This window comes from Triturus cristatus, chromosome 3_2 (assembly GCF_964204655.1).
Source record: "Triturus cristatus chromosome 3_2, aTriCri1.1, whole genome shotgun sequence".
Taxonomy (NCBI): domain Eukaryota; kingdom Metazoa; phylum Chordata; class Amphibia; order Caudata; family Salamandridae; genus Triturus; species Triturus cristatus.
Genome location: NC_140584.1, coordinates 643,775,473 through 643,800,072, shown reverse-complemented (window position 1 = coordinate 643,800,072; position 24,600 = coordinate 643,775,473). Strand labels below are relative to the sequence as shown.

At 43.8% G+C, this 24,600-nt stretch overlaps 1 protein-coding gene across 2 annotated transcripts in view; it reads left to right on the top strand.

Annotated features, from left to right (window-relative positions):
* Window positions 1-24,600, top strand: part of LOC146857878 (uncharacterized) — a 1,488,219-nt gene that overhangs the window by 888,320 nt on the left and 575,299 nt on the right. For both annotated transcript variants that reach the window (XM_085648588.1, XM_085648587.1), the window contains exon 8: window positions 1,411-1,557. In XM_085648588.1, coding sequence (XP_085504714.1) covers window positions 1,411-1,557 — 147 coding nt within the window. The remainder of the gene's footprint in view (window positions 1-1,410; window positions 1,558-24,600) is intronic.

The following is a 24,600-nucleotide window of genomic DNA, read 5'->3' as shown; positions in this document are numbered from 1 at the left end:
AGGAGGACTGAGTGGCCCTATATTTATTTTGGTGTCATTGTGGCAAAGGAAGTTTGACAGGTGTGTGAGGGAAGTTCTTTCTTCTTTGCCTTGTCTTCAGAGGACGAGACCTCCTCGCATCTTTATTTGGGATTGTTGGAGATCTCCTGTGATTTTGGCATAGTAAATTGTTTTACTATCTTAAAAAAACATTTAGGGCATGTTTTGACGCTCTGATCTTCTTATATATGTAGACTTGGGGTGATAAAGAGTTTTTTATTTAGCTTTTTGGCAGACTTGTCATTTCCCTACCATCGTTCAGTTCTTTCAAGAATTAATGAACGGGTCGTTTTCGTTTTGGTCTTTTAAATTTTTTGGGGCAATGATGTTCACTATTTCAGACATTTGTTTTTATTGTTCACTGGGTTTGTTGACTTCCTAATTTGTCTGGGTGAATTGTCGAATTTGGGCAACCCCTGAGTGAAGCATTCTTAAGTTCTCTAACCTATTGTTCAGGTCTCATGGGCTGCCCAGTGGTGAAAATGTTTACAGTTCAGACAAAAGGGGTCACGTGCGGTTTTACTTACATGCAGAATTACACTAATATGGACAAAAGGACATGTCACAAATCGGTGAACACCAACAAACCCACGGGGCTGTGGATTTTCATAAATCTTTTCTTTATACTTTTCCACCATGAAAAAGGGCAGATATTCACTTTTGTCAAGGTCAGAATAAGTTTGGTTTCCGGGAGAAATACTGTGCAATTGGTGGGTGATTGAGCATGTTGTTTATTCATGGAAAATGTTTCCCCCATGCAGAAAAAAGCTGTACAAAGGCACTTATGTATTGCATGTACTCATCTGAAATATACATATGATACATTTTCGAATGCGTACGTGTTTACAATATGAGTACTCGAGGAAAGCTGTGATTGAGTGGAGCAAACTTCCAACTTTCTTTGTGAAAAGATTCAGTAGTTTCAGACCAGTGGACACTGAACTTGTGCCATGATGTGAGCAGCAGTAGAGCAATACAGTGCGAACTGACCTGTCAGTACACTAGTTGGCTCAAAAAAGTACTGGAATGGTTACAAAAATACTGGTCACAAATCGGGGAGAAGATGTGGCCTAATGGCTAGGGCGTCGACCTCACATCTGGGGAACTGGGTTCGAGTCGTGGCTGCGACAATGCTCAATAACCTGTGATTTGGGTCTAGTTGGCGCTTTATAAAACCCCGGAGAAAAAAAATTGCGACCAGTGTCAACTACATCTGGCCAAAGCTCTCAGTTGGTTGCACAGAATTCAAAACTATGACTTGATTAGTAGGATGATGCATCTGAGAAGATTATAAAATATTTTGAACTATATTGTGTCTTGAGTCTTTCCATCAATTTTAAGTATTTACTGTAGACATTTTCCTGGTTGCAGCTTGATGACATGAGATCCCTCCTGGTGACCCCTGATGAGAAGCTGGCACTCCAGCTGAATCAGAGATTCCAACAGCACGAGAGGTGGATGTTCCCCAGAGGGAATGAGAAGTTCTCGAGGACTCCAATTCTGCACAAGGAAAATATGGTATGAAGTTGTGTAGTTTTTGCTCTGTCTATTTTTTGAACTCTAGTATGATTATAGTAGGGTGTGCAGCATGACGCTTTAGTTTTATCAGAATAATAACACTATTGTATCTGGCTTGACTGAGGCTCGACTTTTGTTTAAGTGTGCCCTTCTGTGATTAAATGAGATGACTTGTTACACTGACCAAGTGGCCCTCATGAATCGCTGTTTTCCAAGTTTCTCTTTCCTGTCCTGGAATGCGGAGGGTCACTCTGGGAATATGAATAAGGTGGTAGATTTCGCAAAATGTGTTTGAAATATCAAGGCAACCAGCGCTACGAGCCAATTGACTTTGAAGTGTTTTCGTAGTAGGCCAGTTCGCAGTTAAATCTTAGAGTCTTGAAATTTGGGAGTTTGTGTCTATGTGACTTATGTACGACTCCTCAGTACTCTGCTTTATTTTGATGAAGCTTTCTTTTGACAATGTTCTCCTGAAGATTTAAATATTACTTAAGCGTCCTAGCCCAAGTTATAGGCCCGGCCCGAGTTATAGGCCTGAGTTGCAGGTGACGGCCTATAATGAGGGCGAGGGCCTTTAAAAATTATGTAATATTCATTATAGTCCAATGTACAAGGGTTATAAGGCTATTAGGGCATTTCATCCACTGGTGTCCAATATTATAAATTAAAAAGGGAGAAACAAAGGCAAACATTAGTTTGTTAGAGCAGAAGGTATGTATGTACCTGTTACTTTGGGTCCTGAGTCAATTGATTGTGTTGAATGGAGCACTCAACATTCCAATGTTCCAATTCATGTTTTTCTGCCACAGCTAATGGCAATGGAAGCTTAGCGTGGTTGTCCAACTTCACTTCAGTTTTTATTTTAAAAAAAACATAATTGCAATAAGCTCCACTAACAATTGATGTATTTAGTGAAGACAAGCATATCCAAATGCAATTCAGCTGGAAGGAGGCAAAGAAGGGCTGCTGGATGTCTGAACAGGAAATAAACAAATACATTCTTGCTGAATCAGACTCATGGAATTTACGCTCTCTTTGTATGAGGCTTAATGGTTACTGCCCTCTAAACCAACAAGGTGGTCTTCCTCCTCCAAATACGTGTTGACCTTCCCCGTTGTGGATATTAAATTATTTCTACATTGATTACATTATTCAACTTGTTCTAGCTGGAAAGCAACTATTAGGTGCAGTTGCACACTTTCTGTTCTGAACTTTGAATGGGTACACTCTGCATATAGTTTTGTTTAAGAGCTATGAAGCAACAATCAACTCATAAAAAATCAGTCTTTGCTTCCTATGAGTTTCGCCTAGTCCAACTTGAATTTAGATTTTGCAGTATTCTACTGAAGGCGGTGCTCAGCGCCCATTGGGCTAAAAGGATTGAGCCCCCCCCCCCCCATCGTTGGTTATAGCCTGAGCTGCATCTTCAAGGGTACTTGTCTCAGTGAAAGCTTGGCCGTGCAGAGCACTGCTCGGGAAGCAGCATTGGGGAAGACATTTCACTGTATTTAAAAAGACAGGATCAGCGTCCCCTGCTGCTATGAAATGCTTTCTCAGGAAGGGGTGGGGGTTACTGGTGATTCACAGTATCCTAGGGTGCAGACCTCATGGGGAGGGCTCTTGCTGTGCAGGGCAATATGTTTGAGCCTTCACTATTGTTTTAAAGGAAGGCTAATGACTGCCTATTACCACTGGAATGAAAGGAACCATCTGCACTTAAAAAATGATCTCTGCCCCTCCCCAACTTGACTGATACTCTTTGAATACTTCTAAGAAAACAAGGGAGAAAATGCAAAGTGTATTGTGTGCAGTTGCATATATATATATATATAGTGCTTATTACCCATGAGGAGCGGTACCAAGCACTCTATAAAAAGCATTGAAAGGGATTTTTTGTAAAATTTTAAATGGGTTTGCAGTGGTTCAGTGTCCACCAGACAGTACACACTTTTCTGTCAATGGCATCGCATCTTGCATTCTGTTGGGGCAGAGGGGGCTTGAGGTTTTTCTTGTAAAAAAAATTTGAAAGAGTGGCTAAAGCAATAAGAACCAGCAAAGTGGTATTGGCAAATAGGGTTATGGGCAGTACTTTGTTTAGGTGGTTGCTGGTGGATGGCACAAGCACTTATTAACAGGACCACTGGAATTAGGTGTCAAGGCATTACCAAATTATGTGGCAGGGTGGAATAAATGATGCAGCAAGGATAATGATACTATGGGTGTAATGTGGCACATGTTGTGATAGTATTACTTCATTATTTCATCACTTTAACACATCTGGTATACGGTTTGGCTTCACTAGTAATAGTGGAACACCCACATACAGGAGTAAGCAACTAATGATGGGCAGTCAACCTTGGCCTGATGCCTTCCACTGTGTAGTAACACAAGTTGCTGCATTTTCAGTAACTGTTGATCTGTTCCATTCTGCTGAAATCTGCAATCTGTGGCAGATTCAAATCCATAATGATGCATAAAAGTCTGGAATCGCAGAATTACATGAATCCAGTGGCAACAGGGTATTTTAAAAAATGGCCCTACAGGCAGCAGTCCAGGTCCTCTGAGTAGAATTTCCCTGGCTTTCTGTTCTTTCTCAGAAGCAAGGCCAGCTAAGGCCATAGCATTGATGTTGCTTGTGAGACTGTCATGCAGTAGTGGCTTCAGGGTGATGGCTTGACAATAACGTCATGTTGCACAGTTGCTATAAAAGTTAATACGCAGGCTGTGGTGTAGAGCAGTCTGTCACTTTGCTCCACTGCCTCATGCTTGCTCTTTGGCTAAGTTTGGCTAGAGCAGGACATCCACACTACCGAAGGGACACACATGAGGTGTAATATTTCCCAGTGCCATGTCAAGGACTACTGGGTGCTAACCTCTTATATACCACTTCACAGAAAGCCCTTGTGTGCCTGTCTCCCTATGTGATTGGTGCACAGACACACAATAAACTGCAGAGGTGGATCAGCTTGGCACTGTGCATGGACAGGACCTAGTACTGCGCCTACTGAAGCTCTCTGTTGCAGCAGCATGGTATGCCTTGGACAGCTCGTCAATCGTGGGGTTTACCTCTTGGTCATCTTTACCATCTCTGCAAGTGACAGCTGGTGCTTGGTAAATCTTGAGATGGAGAAAAGTAGGGTGCAATGCTCTAGATCTGATACACAAATACATTTCAACTGTTCACCTGAATTGCATAATGGCTGTGCAGTTGCTGGGCCTTACTACTGTTCCTCAAACTAATCCTGCTTTGCAGCCACCCAGTGCCTGCTTCACCTTCTACAACTCTATGCCAATTTCAAACCAGCAAGTGACATCCTGTGGATTAACACGCTTGCTACTCTGACAGAGTCCAGGTGCCTTCCATTTTTTTATGTCTGCATGAAGAGTGGATTTTAAAGCTCAAGCTTTGTGTGTGGAGATTAAATTTGAAATGTAACACATTTATTTATTGCCTTGTGCTTTTCTGCCCAAGTCCGCTTTGTCCTTCCCATGCACAGCAGTTCATTTTGACTACTATTGCATCATCCATAGCCCATCACCTTGGCCATAGCACCCCTCATGCTGTCCTCTTTCTGGCCCTCTATCCCTATAGTCACTCTTCTTATGCTGCTTCCTCCTCTCCTGCTCCCTGTCATCATCCTGTTTAATTTATTCTCCATCTGCCGCTTTCCAATCCTTACTTTTCACTTTTGTCTTCTTTTTTATTTATTGTTGTCTCCCTCCCTCTTCCTCTACGTCCCTGCTCTTTCTAAATTTCCCCATTACAAATGTTGGCCAAAAAGAATATCAAACTGACCTACAATCAATGAGTGTCAAGAGACAGCATTCACAACAAAGTGTATATGGTAAGGAAGATGGGGGAGGAAGAGAGCGTGCAGTAGAGAGTGGATTAGAGGACGAGGCAAATATAGATGAGTAGTCCAACTGCAGTGCAAAGCATCACCTGCCTAGTGTGTTGCTTCACAACGTACCAATGAAAGGGCTGTTTTATTAAGGAGGGGAACCTAGACTAAAGTTGGTTACTCGTCTTGAGATAGGGATGAACATCTAGTAGACATAAATGAGTTCCTGCACTGTTAAAAGATGAGTTGCTGCACATTTGGAAAGAGTGGGACTCTGTCACAAACAAGTCTCATCTTCTTTTAGAGCTGTGCTGCAACACAGGTACAGCTGCATCCTTGAATACATAGTGCTTAGTCCCTGTACAGAGAGTCCAGAGTCCAAGTACAGACAGAACAGAGGTCATGTAAATATACGGTTAAAATCATTTACAGGCAGTTGATTTCTTGCACTGAACTAGAGCTGATTCCCTAGAATGCTTAGAGAACCAGTTCACAGGCCCAGTTGAGTATTTCAGTACTCCATCTAGCAAAGTAGAAGCAGATCTCTGTGGGCACTGAGATGCTTGGCACCGGCTCACATTCAGTGGAAGTACCGCAGACCTCTCTCCCAGGTCAGTCTTCAACATGAGAAGGAGTATGTCCAGAAGACTGGTCAGGGTCTCCGAAATACTGGGAAGAACGCGCAAGGTGCGAAAAACGTTCTTTTCTTTAAAAGACCCCTCACTCACCAACCTAGTTGGTGACATGCTTCATCATCGGGGTCCCACCCGAACAGCCGAATGCCATCCGGGTGTGCTACAACACCTGATTACAGTGGAGCTGGTAGTTTTTCGTGGTGCAAGTGAATGAATAGTGAATTAAAAATGGGCCAAATGTACTCACTAAAAAGATTTATTCTGGAGCAACTGGCCGATGTTAAAAACGTTGCTGAGATACCTTAATTGGTTAAATTGACCACTGGTATCTAAAAGTGAAATAAAGTGCTGGTAAGTGCAAAAGAAGGTCTACATGTTTCAATCTATGTGATGATATTACTTAGGTTTTCGTCAGGACCGATTGATGTGACCCGGGCGGTGTACACACGCTAAGATGTACCCTACCCTTGATCACAGAAACCTAACCATTTACTCACGGTCAGGTGTCCTGTCATCCCATTCGAAGACAGGAAGAAATTAAAAGACGCGTAATAGCGTGCCTCATGGGAGTCAGGGTCGTGGTGGCAGCTCAGGAAACACGATTTAGTGGAGCTGATCACCGGCTTATATGCCTACCCTAAGCGACCCGCATCTTCTCCCCGAGGAAGTACCGCAGACCTCTCTCCCAGGTCAGTCTTCAACATGGCCTGTCTCTGATATGAACTGAGAATGAGGTGGGAAGGAGGATGAGAGTGAAAGAGAAGGGAGTGATGGAAGAAATTGTTGAGTGACATAGATAGAAGAGATGGAGAATAGTGAAAAAAGAAGAAAGCCAAAGTGTGAGAGAATATGGAGGCAAAAAAGGAGAAATAAATGAGAGGAGAAGGTTGACTGGGACAGCACAAAAGAAAGGAGTGTGAAATGAGAGGTGGCAGAGTGAGTGATTAGTGAACAAGTAGCTCAACACTCATGCTATGGCAAATTATACAGCAGATTTCATCAATTCCTTTACCTCCCTTCACCAGAAGTCTGGATGCCACCTTGTCAGTAGGTGATGCCACAGGTACCAATCTTCACCTTGATACCTGGGGACCTGGGTTTTAATCTAAGCTTGGCACTTAACTGAAAATTATGCATTTCTGGGCAAATCACTTAATCTCACTGTGCCTTGACTTCAAATATGTGAGATGCTAGCCCCCACTGGAAACAGTTCTCAGAATGTACAGTGCTCTGTTGCTAACCAGTTAGGTCCGTGCAATATAAGTATCATCACATACTTGTCTTTACATTGAGAATAGGTATTCTAGTAATTCTTCTTTGTGCATGCCACTACCGTTTGAGCTCTTGGTGACCCGTCCTTATTTTGTGACAGCCAGATAAAAAAAAAACACACCCCAGAATGTTATTAATCCCAGTACATGCTCCACATCTTTTATAGAAGTCATATAAAGTCTACTTCTCCGTGTCTGTAGGAGCGTATTCATGTGCTCAGTGGAAGATCCTTCCACAAACATCATTTTGTTCCTTGGAACCATTTGTTTATTATGGGACTTATGTTGCTTTAAATATGAAAAGACACCTTCCAATAGGGCTTCACTGCTTCCTGTTCTGTGTGTCAGGCATGAAGACCAGACACAGGACTCACTTGGATGCTCGAAGGACTTGTGGACACTCTTGAAGCTCCAGCTGTGCTAAATGACTCGGTGGAAAGCAATGACAAAGCCAATAGATCTGGCTAGAAAATACAGTCATACATAAATCTGTTTACATGCGTCAGCACATTAAAGGCACACCTGTTGACTTTGCTAATGTGTGTTATCATACTGGCTTGGAGGATGCCTCCGCCCCCATTGTGCAAAGTGATAGCCCCAGCACCGTGGCTTGAGCCCCTAGCCCTACAAAGTTCAAGTTTAGTTGCGCCCCGGTTCTGACGTATGTGTAATTACTTATGTCGCAAAGTATTATAACATAATTGTAAATTGAATTCAAACTAAACATCCAGGTGTACTTAATGAAGCAAATACTATGCAACTTCCTGGATTCATATAGAGGCAAGTGGGAAATGACAGACTCGATCGATGAAAAATCTACTTAATTCCGAAATGAAAATATAAACACACGCATACGGCTGAGCAAAGGCACCCAAAATTAATTGGGGATAAAAAGAAAGAATTTAGGATAATGCAGTTTCTGCTGTTTCATGATATGACATTAAAGAAAATCGGTAAATGGTTTCAGTAACTGATTGCCAGAAAGTTTGCCAAGTAATTGATTACCTTCAAGATCTGTTCAACCCATGAGTGCGTTTTTTCTCAATCTTAAGAGTAAAGTTTACTGTTTCCAGCAATGTCTATAGTCTTATAGTCAAGGAATTCGATGCCTCTGTGTGCAAATACTCTTATAATTGCTGTGCTCATGTGATTTTCTATGTTTAGGGTCAAACTTGTATTGACATTCTTTAACAACACTGGAAGTGAAGGGGTCATTGCAAGCACGTAGTAGTGGAGCGCCCTGCGCCACCTTTAAATTAACAGGGTAACTGATTGAACAATCCATTTGATTATCAACTAATAGCTCTTCTTGATTCACTCAGTGCGACTGGATTTGCTTAAGAAATGCTGCTCTGTTTTATTGATTCTAGTGATGGATTTTCTTCTTTCCAATAAGCCAGGAAAGTACGTATACAAAAATAGAAACTTCTACATCACTTCGTAACCCTTACAGCATAAATATCTCACATGAAACTCGTTAAATTGCACCTGGGAAAATATATAAAAAATATCCATATGCCTATCACACAACATTACTATTCTTTTAACTCCCTTCTGGCCCCCATAAAGTGCTTTCTAGCATAAATTTACTATACCCAATATTTTTTTCAAATCTGTAACCAACACCATTTGTTGTAAAAAAACACATATCAATACCAATCACACGTGGACACTTTAGTAAGCATCGATATTTGACTATATATTGATGAGGCACTAGTGATTAACCTTATAAAAACCAAGTCACTTTTAAATTGGGCCACTTGAATTATGCGGCAGCGGAGGACCAAATTATGCGATGCGGTGACTAAATAATCCGCCAAGAACAGGCATATAATGCAGCACATCATGTGACATAATGAATTCATTGTTTCATCATTTTTACCAGGTTAACACTATCCAGGCAAATGTTTCCCCTCATTAGTACTAGTTCACCACCCAATTACAGCAAAAAGCAACCGACAAGGGACCAGTCAACCTTATCAAAGGACCTCCACTGAGCTGCAACATGTGTTGCCACGTTATTAACTTTTGATTCAGTTTCAGCTAGAAATTGTTTTTGTTAAAATCTGCAGATTATGTAACAGATGATGGATTATGTGGCAAATGCATCAAGCCATTACAAATTCGGAAAATGCAGCAGCTGCAAAACACTTCATTCCAATGGCCCAGCTTTAAATGTTGTTTATTTTGGGGACTACCTATGATAAGTGCATGAAAGTGATGTAGTTTTCCGCGAACACACAACTTTTATTTGATGCTTCCCCAAATCTATTTTGAGCTCCCCAATTCCCTGAAAGTATTACAGTGCTCTGCAACAACGTTTCCTTTCCTGCACAGTGTGCTTTAACAGTAAGTCCTAAGATGCCAGTCACATTTTACTGGGTATCAATGAAGGCGCCCTTAGCCCCAAGTTCCCTCCTTATCACATCTCTGAAGAACATTGTATTCTGAGCTTTGTGGGCAACACCCAGACTCACCTAAAGCAGTCTTGGGGCCTGATTTTAAGTGCAGCATAAGCTTTCCGTATGCTCCCTACCCAATATGCTTTCGGTTTTGTCCCGGAAATATTATTCATCGATCATTCAGATCCAGCCAGCCAATGATATGTTGCGCATGGATAACAGTTACGAGTGGTGCAAAGTTTACCACCGATGGTAATTACGGAATGCGGTAAAGTCAGCATCCCCCTTTAAATTTAGTCTGTTCAAACCTGCTTACGTATACTGAGGTAAAAGGCACTGGGGCATCTACATTTTGGTATAGAAAGACCCAAAATCTAAATGCTGTGCCCCATTTTTTTAGGCAAATTTTGATATATGGAATTTATTTCAACTCCGCTAAATTACAAACCCTGGGGTAACCGATTTTATCAAATTGCATGACCCTCGGGGTAACTGGTATTCAGTGCCTAAGATACCTGTCTTAAGTTCATTGGCCATTCAAGGAAATACCATGATTCAGGTAACTGTGTCACTGCAAGCAATAATTGTGACAATTACTGCATTTTGATTCAAGTGGGGAATAAATGCAAGAACCGTATTTATGCATGCTTTTCACATTTCAAGGCGTGGGCCGATTTTTAGGTCTCGCATGGCTATCGCGTAAGCGATTTGTAGTATCTTCATGTAAGGTTATTACTGCTCTCCTTTATCTTGTAACTAGCTGCTCAGCCAGTGTGAGAGTTCCATGTGGAATGTTGATGTGACTGGAATGTTGGAGGTTGGTGTGGTGTGAGACAGTTGAGAGGATGGGCTGAGCAGCTAGCAGGCTGCTCCTGGTGGGGCTATTCTATGGACTTTACTAACTTAATAAATACGCTTAAGATCTATCCTGGCTACGTCTGCTGTGTCACATCAACTTATGGAACCAGGTTACTTCAATTGGCGACGAGTTGGACTAAAGAAACCGTGAGTGTAACCTGAACAGACTGGTGTGTAACTAAACTGGTGTGACTTGAAGAAATTTGACTTAAAGAAAAGAAACTCCTCATTTGGCGATTCTACCTGGCAACGTGAGCCCCACCAGTGACCACAATACCGGTCGCCCAAACCTCTGTATGCCAGGTGGAGTGAGGAGTGGAGCTGCAAGTTGTTCCCTAGTGCAGCACAGAGGTTTGCCTCAGTCCTGTGTCTACTTCAAGGTGTTGTGTCCCAGAGCCTTTTTGTGGATGTCTTCGCGACCAAGTTTGGTGTTTTTTGAAGGCTGCTGGCCCATGTGACAGTCGTGTAGGAGAAGTACCTGCAGTCTCTCTGTGTTGGGCCACTTGACGGTCGTGAGGTGAGCGTTTGGGAGCTGTCACCGGAAGAGGTGTCTGGCGATATTTGTAATTTCAGCCAAAGTCAGTACACTAACTTGATACTACGTGTTATTGTGCTGCAGCCTGTTTAAAGAAAAGTGTTTAAAGAAACGTGGGACCTGCTCTTGCTTTGTCTACCTCTGGATGTCTGTTCTAGAGGCGAGGTGCCAGCTCAATGTCTTTGGGCACTCTTTGGTTTCTACACGTTGGTTCCTGTCAACATTGCAGCAGAGATGCCCACACTGGGTCTTGCTTGGGAATTGACTAGCACAAGGTCAGCAGTGTTCCTCTTTGAGTGTTCATCCTTAGTGACTTCAATTCTACTGTGACTTCAGGAACCAAAGTGAGTGCAGTAGTCACAACACTGCGTGCAGCGCCTGTTCTCGTGGATAACTCTCGATGTCCCACTTTGTCTTGTATGTTCCTGAACTTACGTGGGTGCGCACTGGTGCTACACAGGAGCAGTGTGGTTTGGTGAAAATAGTGTTTTTCTGCCACAGGAGTAGCACTGTTGCGGGTGTCTTCTTAGGACTCTGCTTTACTAGCAACACGATATGGTGAGCCTTCTTTTTTTTTTCTTTGTCTATTTCACCTATTTTATTCATCTCTGGCAGCGCTGTACTTTGGGTCAGTTCAACCGCTGCTTAGCGGTTTAAAATCTTGGCGCGCGCTATTCCTAGCCCGCGCGCAGTTTCCAGCTCGCGCTCAGTCATACCTGCACCCATGATCTCTCTGAGGATCCTTGTGACGCTGGGAGAAATTGCCTGTGTTCTGCTGTTTGTTTCCATGCCGTGTATGCACAGACGTGCTGAGAGCCATCTGGCAGCACGTCAGCTAACGTGCAGCCATCTTGTGGTTGGCGGTCTTCACTCCGTTTTTTTGCCAACCACGCTTCTACTGGTTGCCTTTGCAGCTGTTTGGGCTGTTACAAATAAAGATTATTATTTTTTTTTTTTCCGACATGCGGATCTCATCTCATCTCCCAGCATGCTTTTTACTCTTCAGTTTCTACTGGTTGGTCGTACTGCCCCACAAGTGTCTGCCTCTTCAGTCTCGATGCTTGGTCAGTGAGTTCTTCTTTTGGTCACCGGACTATGCTTATGATTATAAGTTGGGGCTGCGGTCTGAATTTTCTTTAATTTTGAACACTCCGAGGACACTTTTCTTTGCTGGAAGCTTGGTGGTGAGTCCCTGCTTTTTGTTGGTACAGTTCTTTGTCACGAAGTTTTGCTGGCATACTGTCTGGAGAGCCTCAAGTCCTCTTGCTAGGAACGCCTGTCCTTCATCTTTGTGGTGACAGGCACACCATTGACCTTTTGAAATACGAGTTTGTGGTCCATGTTTAAAGATTTTATGCAAAATGTCTTATTTCACAGGGGAATGAGTTATTTTACGCATGATAACATGTTATTGAAATGGTTTTTTTGCTTTAATGTTTTTTTAGCTGAAATTTCCACACTATTGGTTATAGTTGGGGTGCACTATGTGAGAGTGTACCCAGTGTCTCACTACTCGGGTGAGAGATCGCTCACCGGAGGGTCACAGTTTATTTTTGCATTACTAGTGCGAATGTTTGTGCATATTTACGTATTAACGTTCTGATTTAGTACCACTTTCATTTTGTGTTCGTTGTGTAGCGTGTATCAGTCACTTTGTGCTGCACGTTGTCTTCTATTTTTGGGTGTTAGTCATGCTGTGACTCACTTGTAGGTGTATAGGGGGTGTTAGTCCCACCTATCAAATTAGCTATGGGTGTTAGTCCCATATACTTAGTGTTTAGGGGGTGTTAGTCCCACCTGTGTTATTGTTAATGGGTGTTAGTCCCATATACTTAGTGTTTAGGGGGTGTTAGTCCCACCTAGGTCGTTGTTAATGGGTGTTAGTCCCATATACTCGGGGTAGGGGGTCATAGTCCCACTTACGTTTTAGTGATGGGTGAGATCCACCCATTGTGTATTTGTTCTGGGAGTGATTCTTCCTGTATGATTCATCAATCTGTAGAGTACCTGTAGTCGTTCTCTACTGTGATTCTTTGCGTTTTGTTCCATATGTATCTTATATAGTCTTTTCAATTTCTGTTTGGGAGTTTAACGTTCTTTTCGTGTCTTATTAAAAGAGGAGGTTGGTGATAGTGTGTGAGTTTAATGTTCTCTTTGGTGTCTTATTATAAGAGGAGGATGGTGATAGTTCATTCTTATTTTGTCATCCTTTTCTTATCCTTTTTCTTCCGTTTTATAGTCTGGTTCCCTTTCGTGGTATAGTTTATTCATCTTACTCTTGGGTTTTGGACTATTTATCTCTTGTTTATATTTTGTGTATAGTTGTTTTGAACTTTGAGTATTGTTTGTTTCATTTTCAATTGTAAAGAAGGGAGATATTGTAGTATCTTCATGTAAGGTTATTACTGTTCTCCTGTATCTTGTAACTAGCTGCTCAGCCAGTGTGAGAGTTCCATGTGGAATGTTGATGTGACTGGAATGTTGGAGGTTGGTGTGGTGTGAGACAGTTGAGAGGATGGGCTGAGCAGCTAGCAGGCTGCTCCTGGTGGGGCTATTATATGGACTTTACTAACTTAATAAATACGCTTAAGATCTATCCTGGCTACGTCTGCTGTGTCACATCAACTTATGGAACCAGGTCACTTCACGATTGCTCAGCGAGACTTATGTAGGGGCTTCCGAAAATGCTCCCAAAGGCTTCCCAGGCGGATCGGGTGGCGGTTATGTGCACAACCACGTGCATTCCATTTGCCACCAGCTACTTCCTGCGCGTGCGCCGCCTCACGCATTCAGAGAGATTTAGTAAGGGGCACAAGACCTTAGGAATGCGGTTTATGGCCAGTGCATGTGAGGCATTCAAGCGCAAAGCTGGCATCGGACTTGAAAGCAGCAGACTGCTTTCGCTAGAACTTTCGTTATAACTTTCGTTATAACTCACACCCCATATGCTTCCCTCCCACCCTTCTTGTGATGTCCGCTTTTCTTGTTGTTTACAAACCACGCCGCACACTGCTGCACGCCACACACTGCTGCACGCCACACACTGCTGCACGCCGCACACTGCTGCACGCCGCACACTGCTGCATGCCGCACACTACCGCACGCCACACACTGCTGCGCACACTGCTGCATTACACACTGCTGCACGCCGCACACTGCTGCACGCCTCACACTGCTACACTAAACACTGCTGCACACCTCATACTGCTGCATGCCTCACACTGCTGCACGCCTCACACTGCTGCACGCCTCACACTGCTGCACGCCACACACTGCTGCACGCCACACACTGCTGCACGCCACACACTGCTGCACGCCACACACTGCTGCACGCCACACACTGCTGCACGCCACACACTGCTGCACGCCACACACTGCTGCACGCCACACACTGCTGCACGCCACACACTGCTGCACGCCACACACTGCTGCACGCCACACACTGCTGCACGCCACACACTGCTGCATGCCACACACTGCTGCATGCCACACACTGCTGCACGCCACACACTGCTGCACGCCACACACTGCTGCACACTGCTGCATTACTCACTGCTGCATGCTGCACGACACTGCTGCACGCAGCACACTGCTGCATGCCACACACTGCTGCACGCCGCACACTGCTGCATGCCGCACACTGCTGCACGCCGCACACTGCTGCACGCCGCTGCACTCCACACAGTGCTGCATGCCTCACACTGCTACACGAAACTCTGCTGCACGCCTCACACTGCTGCATGCCTCACACTGCTGCATGCCTCACACTGCTGCACGCGCACACTGCTTCATGCCGCACACTGCTGCACACCGCACACTGCTGCACGCCGCACACTGCTGCACGCCGCACACTGCTGCACGCCGCACACTGCTTTTATGCGAGTTTATGCTACTGACATTGTAAATGACAATGCCTTTTATTTGTTTGAAAACCAAAACATAAATAAAAGGCATTGTAATTTTACAATACCAATAGTTCAAACTCTTATAAATGCGAGACCTATTGCATTGCAAATGCTTGTTGTTGGTGCTGATAGGCAGATTTTTTGACACGCAGCATAACACCTCTTGATGAGGTCATACCATGTTTTTCAAATTAAATTTTTTTTTGTTAAATGCATGGAAATCTACGTACACCAGATTTCGCATGTTTGAGTGAACTGAGCTTATACTTACCTTGAAGTCACTGACCTATACTCTACTACCACTGCCACATTCCAGTAAGGAAGAATGTGCCGTTGAAGATGTATCAAGAAATGTTATTTATGCATTTTCCTGACAAACGCGTCTTACAAACATAACAATGCACTTCCAATGTAAACAATACGGCCATACCTCGCCATTGTAAAAACACCAAAAATTAGAAACCCATCAAAGTTAAGTGCAAAACAGCTATTTATACATCAAATCATGTGGGTTAGTTGATAGTGTGGCAAAAAGCTGTTTTAGAGTGATGCTTGTTACTTGAGTCACTGTATAGCGTATGCAAGGGTTTTCATACTTGGCTATCCACTTCTATAAACTTTTTTCATTATTATAACAAATTACCTATAGTGATGTCTTCTTTTTTGTGTAGCAATTCTTATTTGTAAAACCACAGAAGCATTAGAGAGAAACAATCCAAAGTAAGAATGTGGGGGCAGGGCACAAGTCCTAAAAAAAGAAGTGGGGGGACTAACCTGGTTAATCAGTATGGAAGTGGCATCACAGCGCGTGACGTCACGGTGCGTGACACACAGCGGGTGACTTCACAGGAAGCGGCATCACAAGAAGTGACATCAGATCTTAAGCCCTCACATATATGAGTACATTTCGAGTATACTTGCAAATCCTCCTGATTTAGGCAGAATGCACACTTTCGTACGCTACACATAAAACAATGTTGCCTTTTGTCAGCCTAAAGCTCTCTAGCCACAGTTCTTTAAAAGAAAAAATAGCGGTATTTAAATTATTACAATGCCTCAGGGTTAGTAAGCGCTATATAAATGATATTTATTTTGGGCAAATACTGGGAAAGATCAATACATTGACGTTCTTACAGTGCATTCATATTTCCTAAACAGAGCCTGAACAAAGTGAAAAGCTGCCTCTCTTAAGCATGTGTGAAGGGCTACCAAGGTGTGAGCCTTTGTTTCCCCTCTGGTGTATTTGCATCAGATGTGAGGCTCCTGACTACTGCCAGCCAGGAGACTCGAGCAAAAGGAGGCCTGATGACCCCTCCTATTCGCCCTATGTTATGGGCCCAGCAGGAGTCAGAAATAAGAGAGCCCCCTCCCCGCCTGCACGTTGTTGTGATCGAAAGCAGACAACGTGCAGGCGCTGCTGAAATTGTCCCTCTGTTTTGAAATTATACCGGGAGGAATTCATCATCTTTTTAGTGGGGCCCAACTTCTTGGCAGGGTGGACAGCGTCCGCCCTGTGAAAAAAGTGGGTGGACACGGTCCACCCGCATGTACCCCCGACTCGTGCCCTGTGTGGGGGTAAGGAATGGGCAGGTGAGAGAGAGCAGTGCAGTACATACATTACATTCGATGACCTCATATTGTCTATACATTGACATTGGATCAGGGTGTATCCAAATGGCGTAGAGGTGTTCGCAATATACAGTACATGTCAACAGGTAGATCACATATTCCCTAATCTGTGTTGGGGTAGAGGTGTCCCTTGTTATTGCTAGGGGTTGTGAAGCAGTGAGGCCATATGCCGTTCGGTATGGCTAATAGAACTAGTAGATCAATTAGAGCAAGTATAATCAGTACGATAAGTAGAATAAGTAGAATGAGTAAAATAGGTAGGGTGGATAGGATGCAAGGGCGTATCTGAGGGGGTAAAGACAGATAATATTGGGGGTTGATGGGGGGCCTGGGTGAGGGGGGCATATCTGCCACTACTGTGAGCTCATCTCAGCATCGCCATCCGTTAAAATGTTACGGGTAGGGGGTGTTGTGCGTGAGGTCAGTTCACAGTGTCCTGGAAGAAGGGCACCCATGTCTGGAGGAATATCTCTGCTCTATCCTGGAGGTTGTATATGGTGCGTTTGTGGGCTGCTGCCAGAAACATCACAACCAGCCATTGCTCATGTGAAGAGGGTGTGGGGGAATGTCAGTGGCAGAGAATGCATATCTTGGCTGTTGCCAATGCCGTGTGCAAGAGGCGACGCCGAGTGCTGGGGAGGTCCGGGAATGCTCTTGTATCATGCCAAAGAATCAGTGTGTGGGGTAGAGGGGTCCTAAGTGGCGAAGTCTCACCCAACGTAGACCCCAGTGCCTCATAAAAGGACTGTATCGAGGGGCATTCACATATGACGTGCATGAAGTCTCAGTGGGTATTTGGACACCGCCAGCAGTTTGCTTGGGCCAGCAGGCCTGCTGTATGCAACTTCACTGTGGTTCTGTGCCAGTTGTGCAGTGTCTTGAAGAGACAGAATTTTATGCGGGCCTCCCTCGCCCTTCAGTCAAGTGCCTCCAGGAGGTTTGCAAAGTCTTTCCCCTCGCATTCTGTCTGCAGCCGGGTTTGCCATTTGGTTCAGAGGATTTTGAGGAGAGGAAGCGAGAATATGTGGCAGTTCATCAAGCCATATAGTCCTGAAATGAGCCCCCAGAAGTGGCCCCACATCCTGAGGTAGGCACTTACTGGTGAAGCCTGTCGAGCCCATGGTTGCACTTCCAGAGTGCGTCAAAGGCATTGCTGCAATAGGAGATACCACTACGACTATTGAGAAGGAAGACCGTACTCCTCGCGGAGCTTCTCGAAGTACTTGAAGGTCCCTTCAGCGATGATCTGATGTAGGCTGTCTATACCCTCCACTTGCCACTGTTCCAAGTTAAGGACCTCCCCTCCAATGCACAGGCGAGCGTCGCCCCATAGGATTGCATGCACATGAAGAAGGGGGTCCCCTCCCAGTAGATGATGCACTCTACTCCAGGGTTTCATCATGGCTGTAGCATCGGATGCCTGAGTGCATCCGAGTCATGCCACCCTTGTACACAGGGTCAAGTCCATGCTGACTTGACACTAGGGAGCGTTTTGCTGGCACCCACTGTGGCGGTCTGGCATCCCGGGGAGCATTTAGGCCAGTTGAGCAAGGTGAAGGGCCAGGGCTTAGTGTTCGACTGACGGTAGAATTAGTCCTCCACAATGAACAGCATGCCAGAAGTTTAGTATAAGCCAGGCGAGAGCGAGAGGACCCCCAGACAAAGGAGTGGATCCACACGTCCTCCGAACATAGCAGTGGGACCAAGAGGGGTATCATGCCAAGGTTGTAGGTGAACCGCGGGAGCGTGATCAGCCGCACTGCTTGCCCTTTCTCCCACATAGATAGGCCTAGATGGGACCACTTTTCAAAGTCCAATTACATGCGAGCTATGAGGGGGTCCAAAGTGTCTACCACCATATGATCCAGACTCCTGTTGACCCAGATCCCTATGTACTTGAGACGCGATGGTGTCCAGTGGAAGGGATAGCTATGGTTCGCCACCCTCGTGGTCATGTGCGATAGGGGAAGTGCCTCACTTTTATCCCAATTCACCCAGTACCCTGACAGGGCCGCAAAGCAAGTTATGATGTCCAGCATGGCCGGTAATGAGGACTGGAGGTTCATGAGGGTGAGGAGTATGTTCTCTGCATACAAATAAATCCTAGATGCCCCATTCGGCATAGGTATGCCAGTGGTGAGCGACGATTGATGGATGGTGTCCATAAGGGGCTCCATAGCCAGCAGGAACAGCAGGGTCAACAATGTGCAGCCCTGTCATTTTACTCTCCGGACCGGGAAAGGGTCTGATAGGAAGCTATCGCAATTGACCTGTGCAGTGGGACAGACATATAGCCAGCGATTCTTGGTGATGAATTGATCCCTGAGGCCAAATCTTGTTTAGGCAGCGTCAAGGTATCCCCTCTCGATCCTTCTCGGTGTCAAGGGAGAGGGCAAGTGCTTAGTCTGATAGGTCTTTGGCCTTCCATAGGGTGTGAGCTGGCGTTTGGAGGTGGTTCCTGGAGGAGCTGCCAGAGGCGAATCCCACCTGTGTGTGATGTATCAAAGAAAGAGATCACCTTCTGGAAACGGGCCACCAATACGCCGGCGATGATTACTATATCCCCTTTGAGTAAGGAGATAAGCCTATAACTGCCACACAGGAGGGTGTCCTTTCCAAGTTTGGTGAGGACCGCTATCACCGCCCTGTTAGATATGGAGTCCAGCAAGCCTGTCTGGTTGTCCTCTTGGAAGGCGGCGTGTAGGGAGTCCTACACAGCCTTTTGTAGAACTCCGCTGGGAAGCTGCCTTCTCCAGCAGCCTTATGGTAGGGGAATCTGGAGATGGTTTGTGCTATCTCAGTCTTGCTGATTTCCCCTCAAGTAGGGCCCGCCTTCCTCGGTAAGCCTAGGAAGGTGCACGCCTTCGAAGAAGGCCTCCAGACAGTCGGCGCTAGCCGTCTTCTCTGGGGTGTAGTGTCCGATAAAAAGTCGTGAATTCATTGACTATGTGGTGTGGGCCAGTGAGGACCTCCCGCCTGCAGAATGGATGACAGGGATGACCAATGCTGTCTCCTGCTGGCTCAGTTAAGCAGCCAGGACGCAGCTGCCTTTTCGTCCTGCTCATAGTGGCCTACTTTAAGCTTCTTCAGTGCATATTTAGCCTTGGATGTGCATTATGCATTGAGGCCCATCCGAGCCTTCTCTAATCGCCGTGCTGAAGGCGAGGGTTTTGCTGTATAGGGACATGTGAGAGCCGTGATCTCCCCCTCCAGTTTCCTCTAACGTGTCACTATCTGCACATTTGCCAAAGCGGAGTCCTTTATGAGCTGACTATGGATGGTAAATGTAAATGTAAATGTCCAGTATTTGTGAAGCACGAACAATTACCCGAGGGTTTCAAGGTGCTGGGGGCCGTCGGGAAGATAAAGCGAGCTGTTGCCCAGAGTCACATGGTGCTGGACTGATCTGCCGTCTGCACCGGGGATCGAACAGTGAGCCCCTGGGTTCCGGAGTCAGCTGCCCTGGCCGCTGCGCCACATCTCTTCCTCACCTTTGCGGCTGCCCACTGGATCCTATGGAATGACACCGATCCTCTGTTGTCTTCCAGGTATGTGGAAACATGCTTGCATAGTTGGACTTTACCCTGGGATTGAAGTAGTGCATTTTGTTCAGGAGCCATGGCTTGCAGCCCGGGGAGGCAAGTCCTACGTCCAGGGAGAGCAAGACCGGTGCATGGTCAAAAATTGCAGCTTCCAAGATCCAAGATTCCCGAGTGTTGGCCACCACCCGATGGGAGACCAGAAAGTAGTCCAGTCTGAATTGGGTGCCATGTACTGGCGAGAATCCGGTATATTATACTGGAAAAAGGATAAGCACCAGGCTCAGTGCAAAGATAAAAGTGACACAAGGCGTGGTAACTTCAGAGACAAGACAAAAAAAGTATAGCTAGAATTATTACAAATCACTATTTTTATAAAATGTTCTTTTTTGTATTCGGTATTTATTTCATATGCGTGATAAATATTTTTGTAAACATGATCAATAATGTTCAATAATATTCAATCCAAGAATAAATTTTGCTGTGAAAAACATAATTATGCATCTTTTAGTTCTGTTCAATTTACATGAAAGTATGAAACCAACACATGAATAGTTATAAAACACTGAACAAGTATACAAAAGTGTGAAGTTGACGCGTTTCGGTAAAGCCTTCTTCAGAATGTTCTTGTCAGTGGTTACTATAAAAAGTAACAATATATATTTCTTTAAATTATAATAAGACAAAAAGAAAGAAAAACCAATTCAATTTAAAACCAATTGATGTACATAAATTCACTCTGAAGTTACTCGGCTCTATTAACAACCAATAAACAATTATTTCAATCCTGACTGGGGGATTGTTAATGATAAAAACAGTAACAAGCACTGAAAAAGTCCATAACCCTAAACCCCAATAGTGTCATGAAACTAAAAAGAATGGGTGAATCTCTTAACAAATGATACACAAAACTAACATTCATGTCTCTTATGGGGGAGAAAGAATTATGCGAAATGAATAAATTACAGAAAAAAATCTAAAACAAATCACTGTGGTTATTCAAGAAAAATATAACATAACTCATACCTATAGCATGATGAATTTTTCAGGTAGCGGGGAATTACTTGATCATGGGGCCAACTAATGAAAAATTATCTGAAAAGGTAAGTGAAGAAAGTATAGTTGTGAATGAACTTTACTTTATATTCTATATTCTCTGAATTCTAATGCACCTAAGTTAGAAAGTTGCTGACAGCTTGTAACAAAGGATGAAACAGGTATCTCACTAGATCTTACCTAATTGGGATAAATTGCGACAAAGCTCGTAAGCTGGTATGATTGCACTGTCGTGTGGCTCTCATTCAATTTGGATGAGGTTCTACAAAGATAGAGAACACATCCTCTTTAATGTAATCACTCTTATGTTCCTGTAGCCACACGTCCTATAGGGCAAATTTAGACTCAAAAGATATTTAATAAAATTGTGCCTGGCTGATCATACATACCCCAAATGCAAGCGGATGAGATTGAATGATAAATCAATCTTGTGTTATATATGGTGAACTCCCCAACGTCTCCTGACAGGTTGAAGCAATAAATTTCACATCCCAAGAGTTAATGATGCTTATGGAATCTTGTCTCAATAGCGAGATCAGTAGATATGCAATTTTTTAGACCTCCGCCGATATTCTGGGATTCAGGTAGAAATCACAATCACTTCTGCAATTAAAATAATAAATTCAGAAGTAAAAACTAAAAATGTATATATATATGAATCCGCGTTATCAATGATATGATTGACCAGCATGTTTATAGACCTATGTCAGACGTGTATTATAGAAAGATTTTATGCGTAAAGTATAAACTTATCTCAATGATTAGTACGTTTTATCTCAAATACTCCTCATGAGATGTTGACACTACAAATGACTGGAAGCTGGCATAGATATGGATTGAGCCAAAACGTATGTTCTGAAAAGGCCCTTGATTATTGCCCTCTTTCGCAACATGCTGACTCTCCCCGAAAGATTTTATACTTAAGGTATAAAGTTAATTCAGTACCTAGTGTGAATTCTCTGAAGGACTAATCATCCGATGTTAACATTGAACATAACAAAAATGATGTATGGATATAGATTCTACCTAAACCTATGTTCAGTCCTCTAATAATACCTCCTTCCCAACATCCTGTCTCTGCTTGAGTGCAAACTCCTATGCATATTGACTCGCTGAATGAAAGTCTAACAACCCCCGCTGTTACGCTGTTACATACCGAAGTTCAGGCACGGGTCCACAGATCTGCTTCCTTGATGTTGTGCTGCTGAAAGAAAACAAACGCCATGCGCAGTCCTATATACGCTCGAGATAATCCGAAACACCCTTGTAATGACGTATTTAGAAAGCGCGTATTATCTAACAGAGATTTTACGAGTAAAGTAACGCGGCCATCTTGAAATGTGGAATAAAGTAGGTATCCACATAGGAGTGGACGAGATTGATGGAGAATATGAGGGAGGATAAAACTTTTTGTTGAAGACGAATGACTAATACTAAACTCTAAATCACCTTACGTGAAATGAATAAAAGATTGACGATCATAATTGCGTGTCAATCAAAAAGTTCAGATAACCTGAAATACCGGGAAAAAGATTGACAAAACCCTGGTAGTGTAGACTATATTTACTGAGAAGCGGTTCTCATTTATTTGTGAATAACTAGCAGACGATCTGCCTGCAGAAAAAGCCGGAATCCCTTTGTGACAATATCACCATCTAGTGGCTAGTGGAGGAATGGCATATAGTTGTAGGTTAGTTATCGAACGTAATGGCCCTATTCACAGCATTATCCTTCCCAAGTGACAGGACACATGATGTCACAAAAGAGCCCCAACTCAATACTAGTAACGATACGGCAATGAGTGAAAAGGTATGTATTGGTCACAGTTAAGCAGGGGATCCAAAAGGGGAACGGGGTGTACAAGCACTGCGGGATTCTTATTGCTACACTAATTTACTTGATCGCCTGATCCCATGGTATATCCATGTTCAGACCCCTGGTAGCTGTGTCTAAGGTAAAAATCCAGTACACTTCCCTGAATTTCCTGATGACATCCATATTTGATCCTACTTTATGTGTAATTTTTTCGATGACATGCCATTGCATGTCTTCAGGTTGATGATTCTGCTCCAAATAATGTATGACCATAGGGGCTCTGACCTTTTTTGTTCGTATAGCTGACCTATGCTCAGTTAATCTCACATTAAGGGTTCTGCTTGTTTCACCCACATATCCAAGATTGCATGGGCATACTATCAAATAAATAACATTGGATGTCTTACAATTACTTAAACTAGTCGAAGTTAGAATTTGATTGTTGAACCGAAGTGTAGGACCCTCTATTGCTGAAGCGCATGATTTACAACTGGTACATTTGTACGTACCAACCACTGGCTGCAACCTTGCTAAGCTGGTCTGATATGATGACACATTATTGCTCATACGAGAGTGGACTATATAATCTTTTAGATTTTTATTATGCCTAAAGGCAAACATGGGTTTAGGCATGATGTCTTTGGTAAATGTGTCCACATTGAGTATTTGCCTGCTGGAATCAACCGCATGTCTAATCCTGTCATTCAACATGGAATGACGGGCAATAAACACTAGAGAGGGATCTTTCGTGTCCTGTCTTTGGTCACCGCTTCTACCCACAAGGCAGGACACACGCTGGATGGTATTTTTTCCAACGTAGAGGGCCTGCATATACTAAATATTCTGCCTATGTCTTGGACGGATCACTTTGCCATATTCAGCGGCCTGACAATCAAAGAGCCACTGAGGAAGAAGGTAACACCTACTAAGCCATGCCCCTTTAAAGTATGGAAGAATATAGACCAAAATGAATTTAAAACACTACTGGACAAAACTTGCCCAACCCTATCCGCTGATCCTACTATTGCCACCTGCCAATTCCACGAATGGCTTGGTGATGCCACAAATTTCCTGGCACCCACCAAGCGCCACTCTAGGAATAGAAGTACACCGACCGCTCCGTGGTATACTGAAGAACTAAGAGCTCAAAAACAACGAAGCAGGAACAGGGAAAGACAAGACAATGGCGCAGAAGCTATGACGCCAAAAGTAAGATCATATACAAAGAATCACTGGCCACTTATAAATCTATGATTGTCGCAGCCAAAAAAATATTTTTTTCAGAGCAAATTGAAAACGCTAAAAACTCCAGCAGACAACTATATAACATAACTAAAACCCTCACTGGTAATGCACCAGATTTAAATCCTCCTCCGTCACAATCACTCTGTGACGCGTTGTCTGAATTCTTTTTCTCCAAGGTTAACGACATATATCAAGCCTTTACCTCCAAAATTAACATCAGTAAAGCCTCCCTTGCTCCTACCTTCCCAAGTAATACCCTGTCCAGTTTTAGGGCTCTCTACTGACCAAACTACAATTATCATTAAATCTAT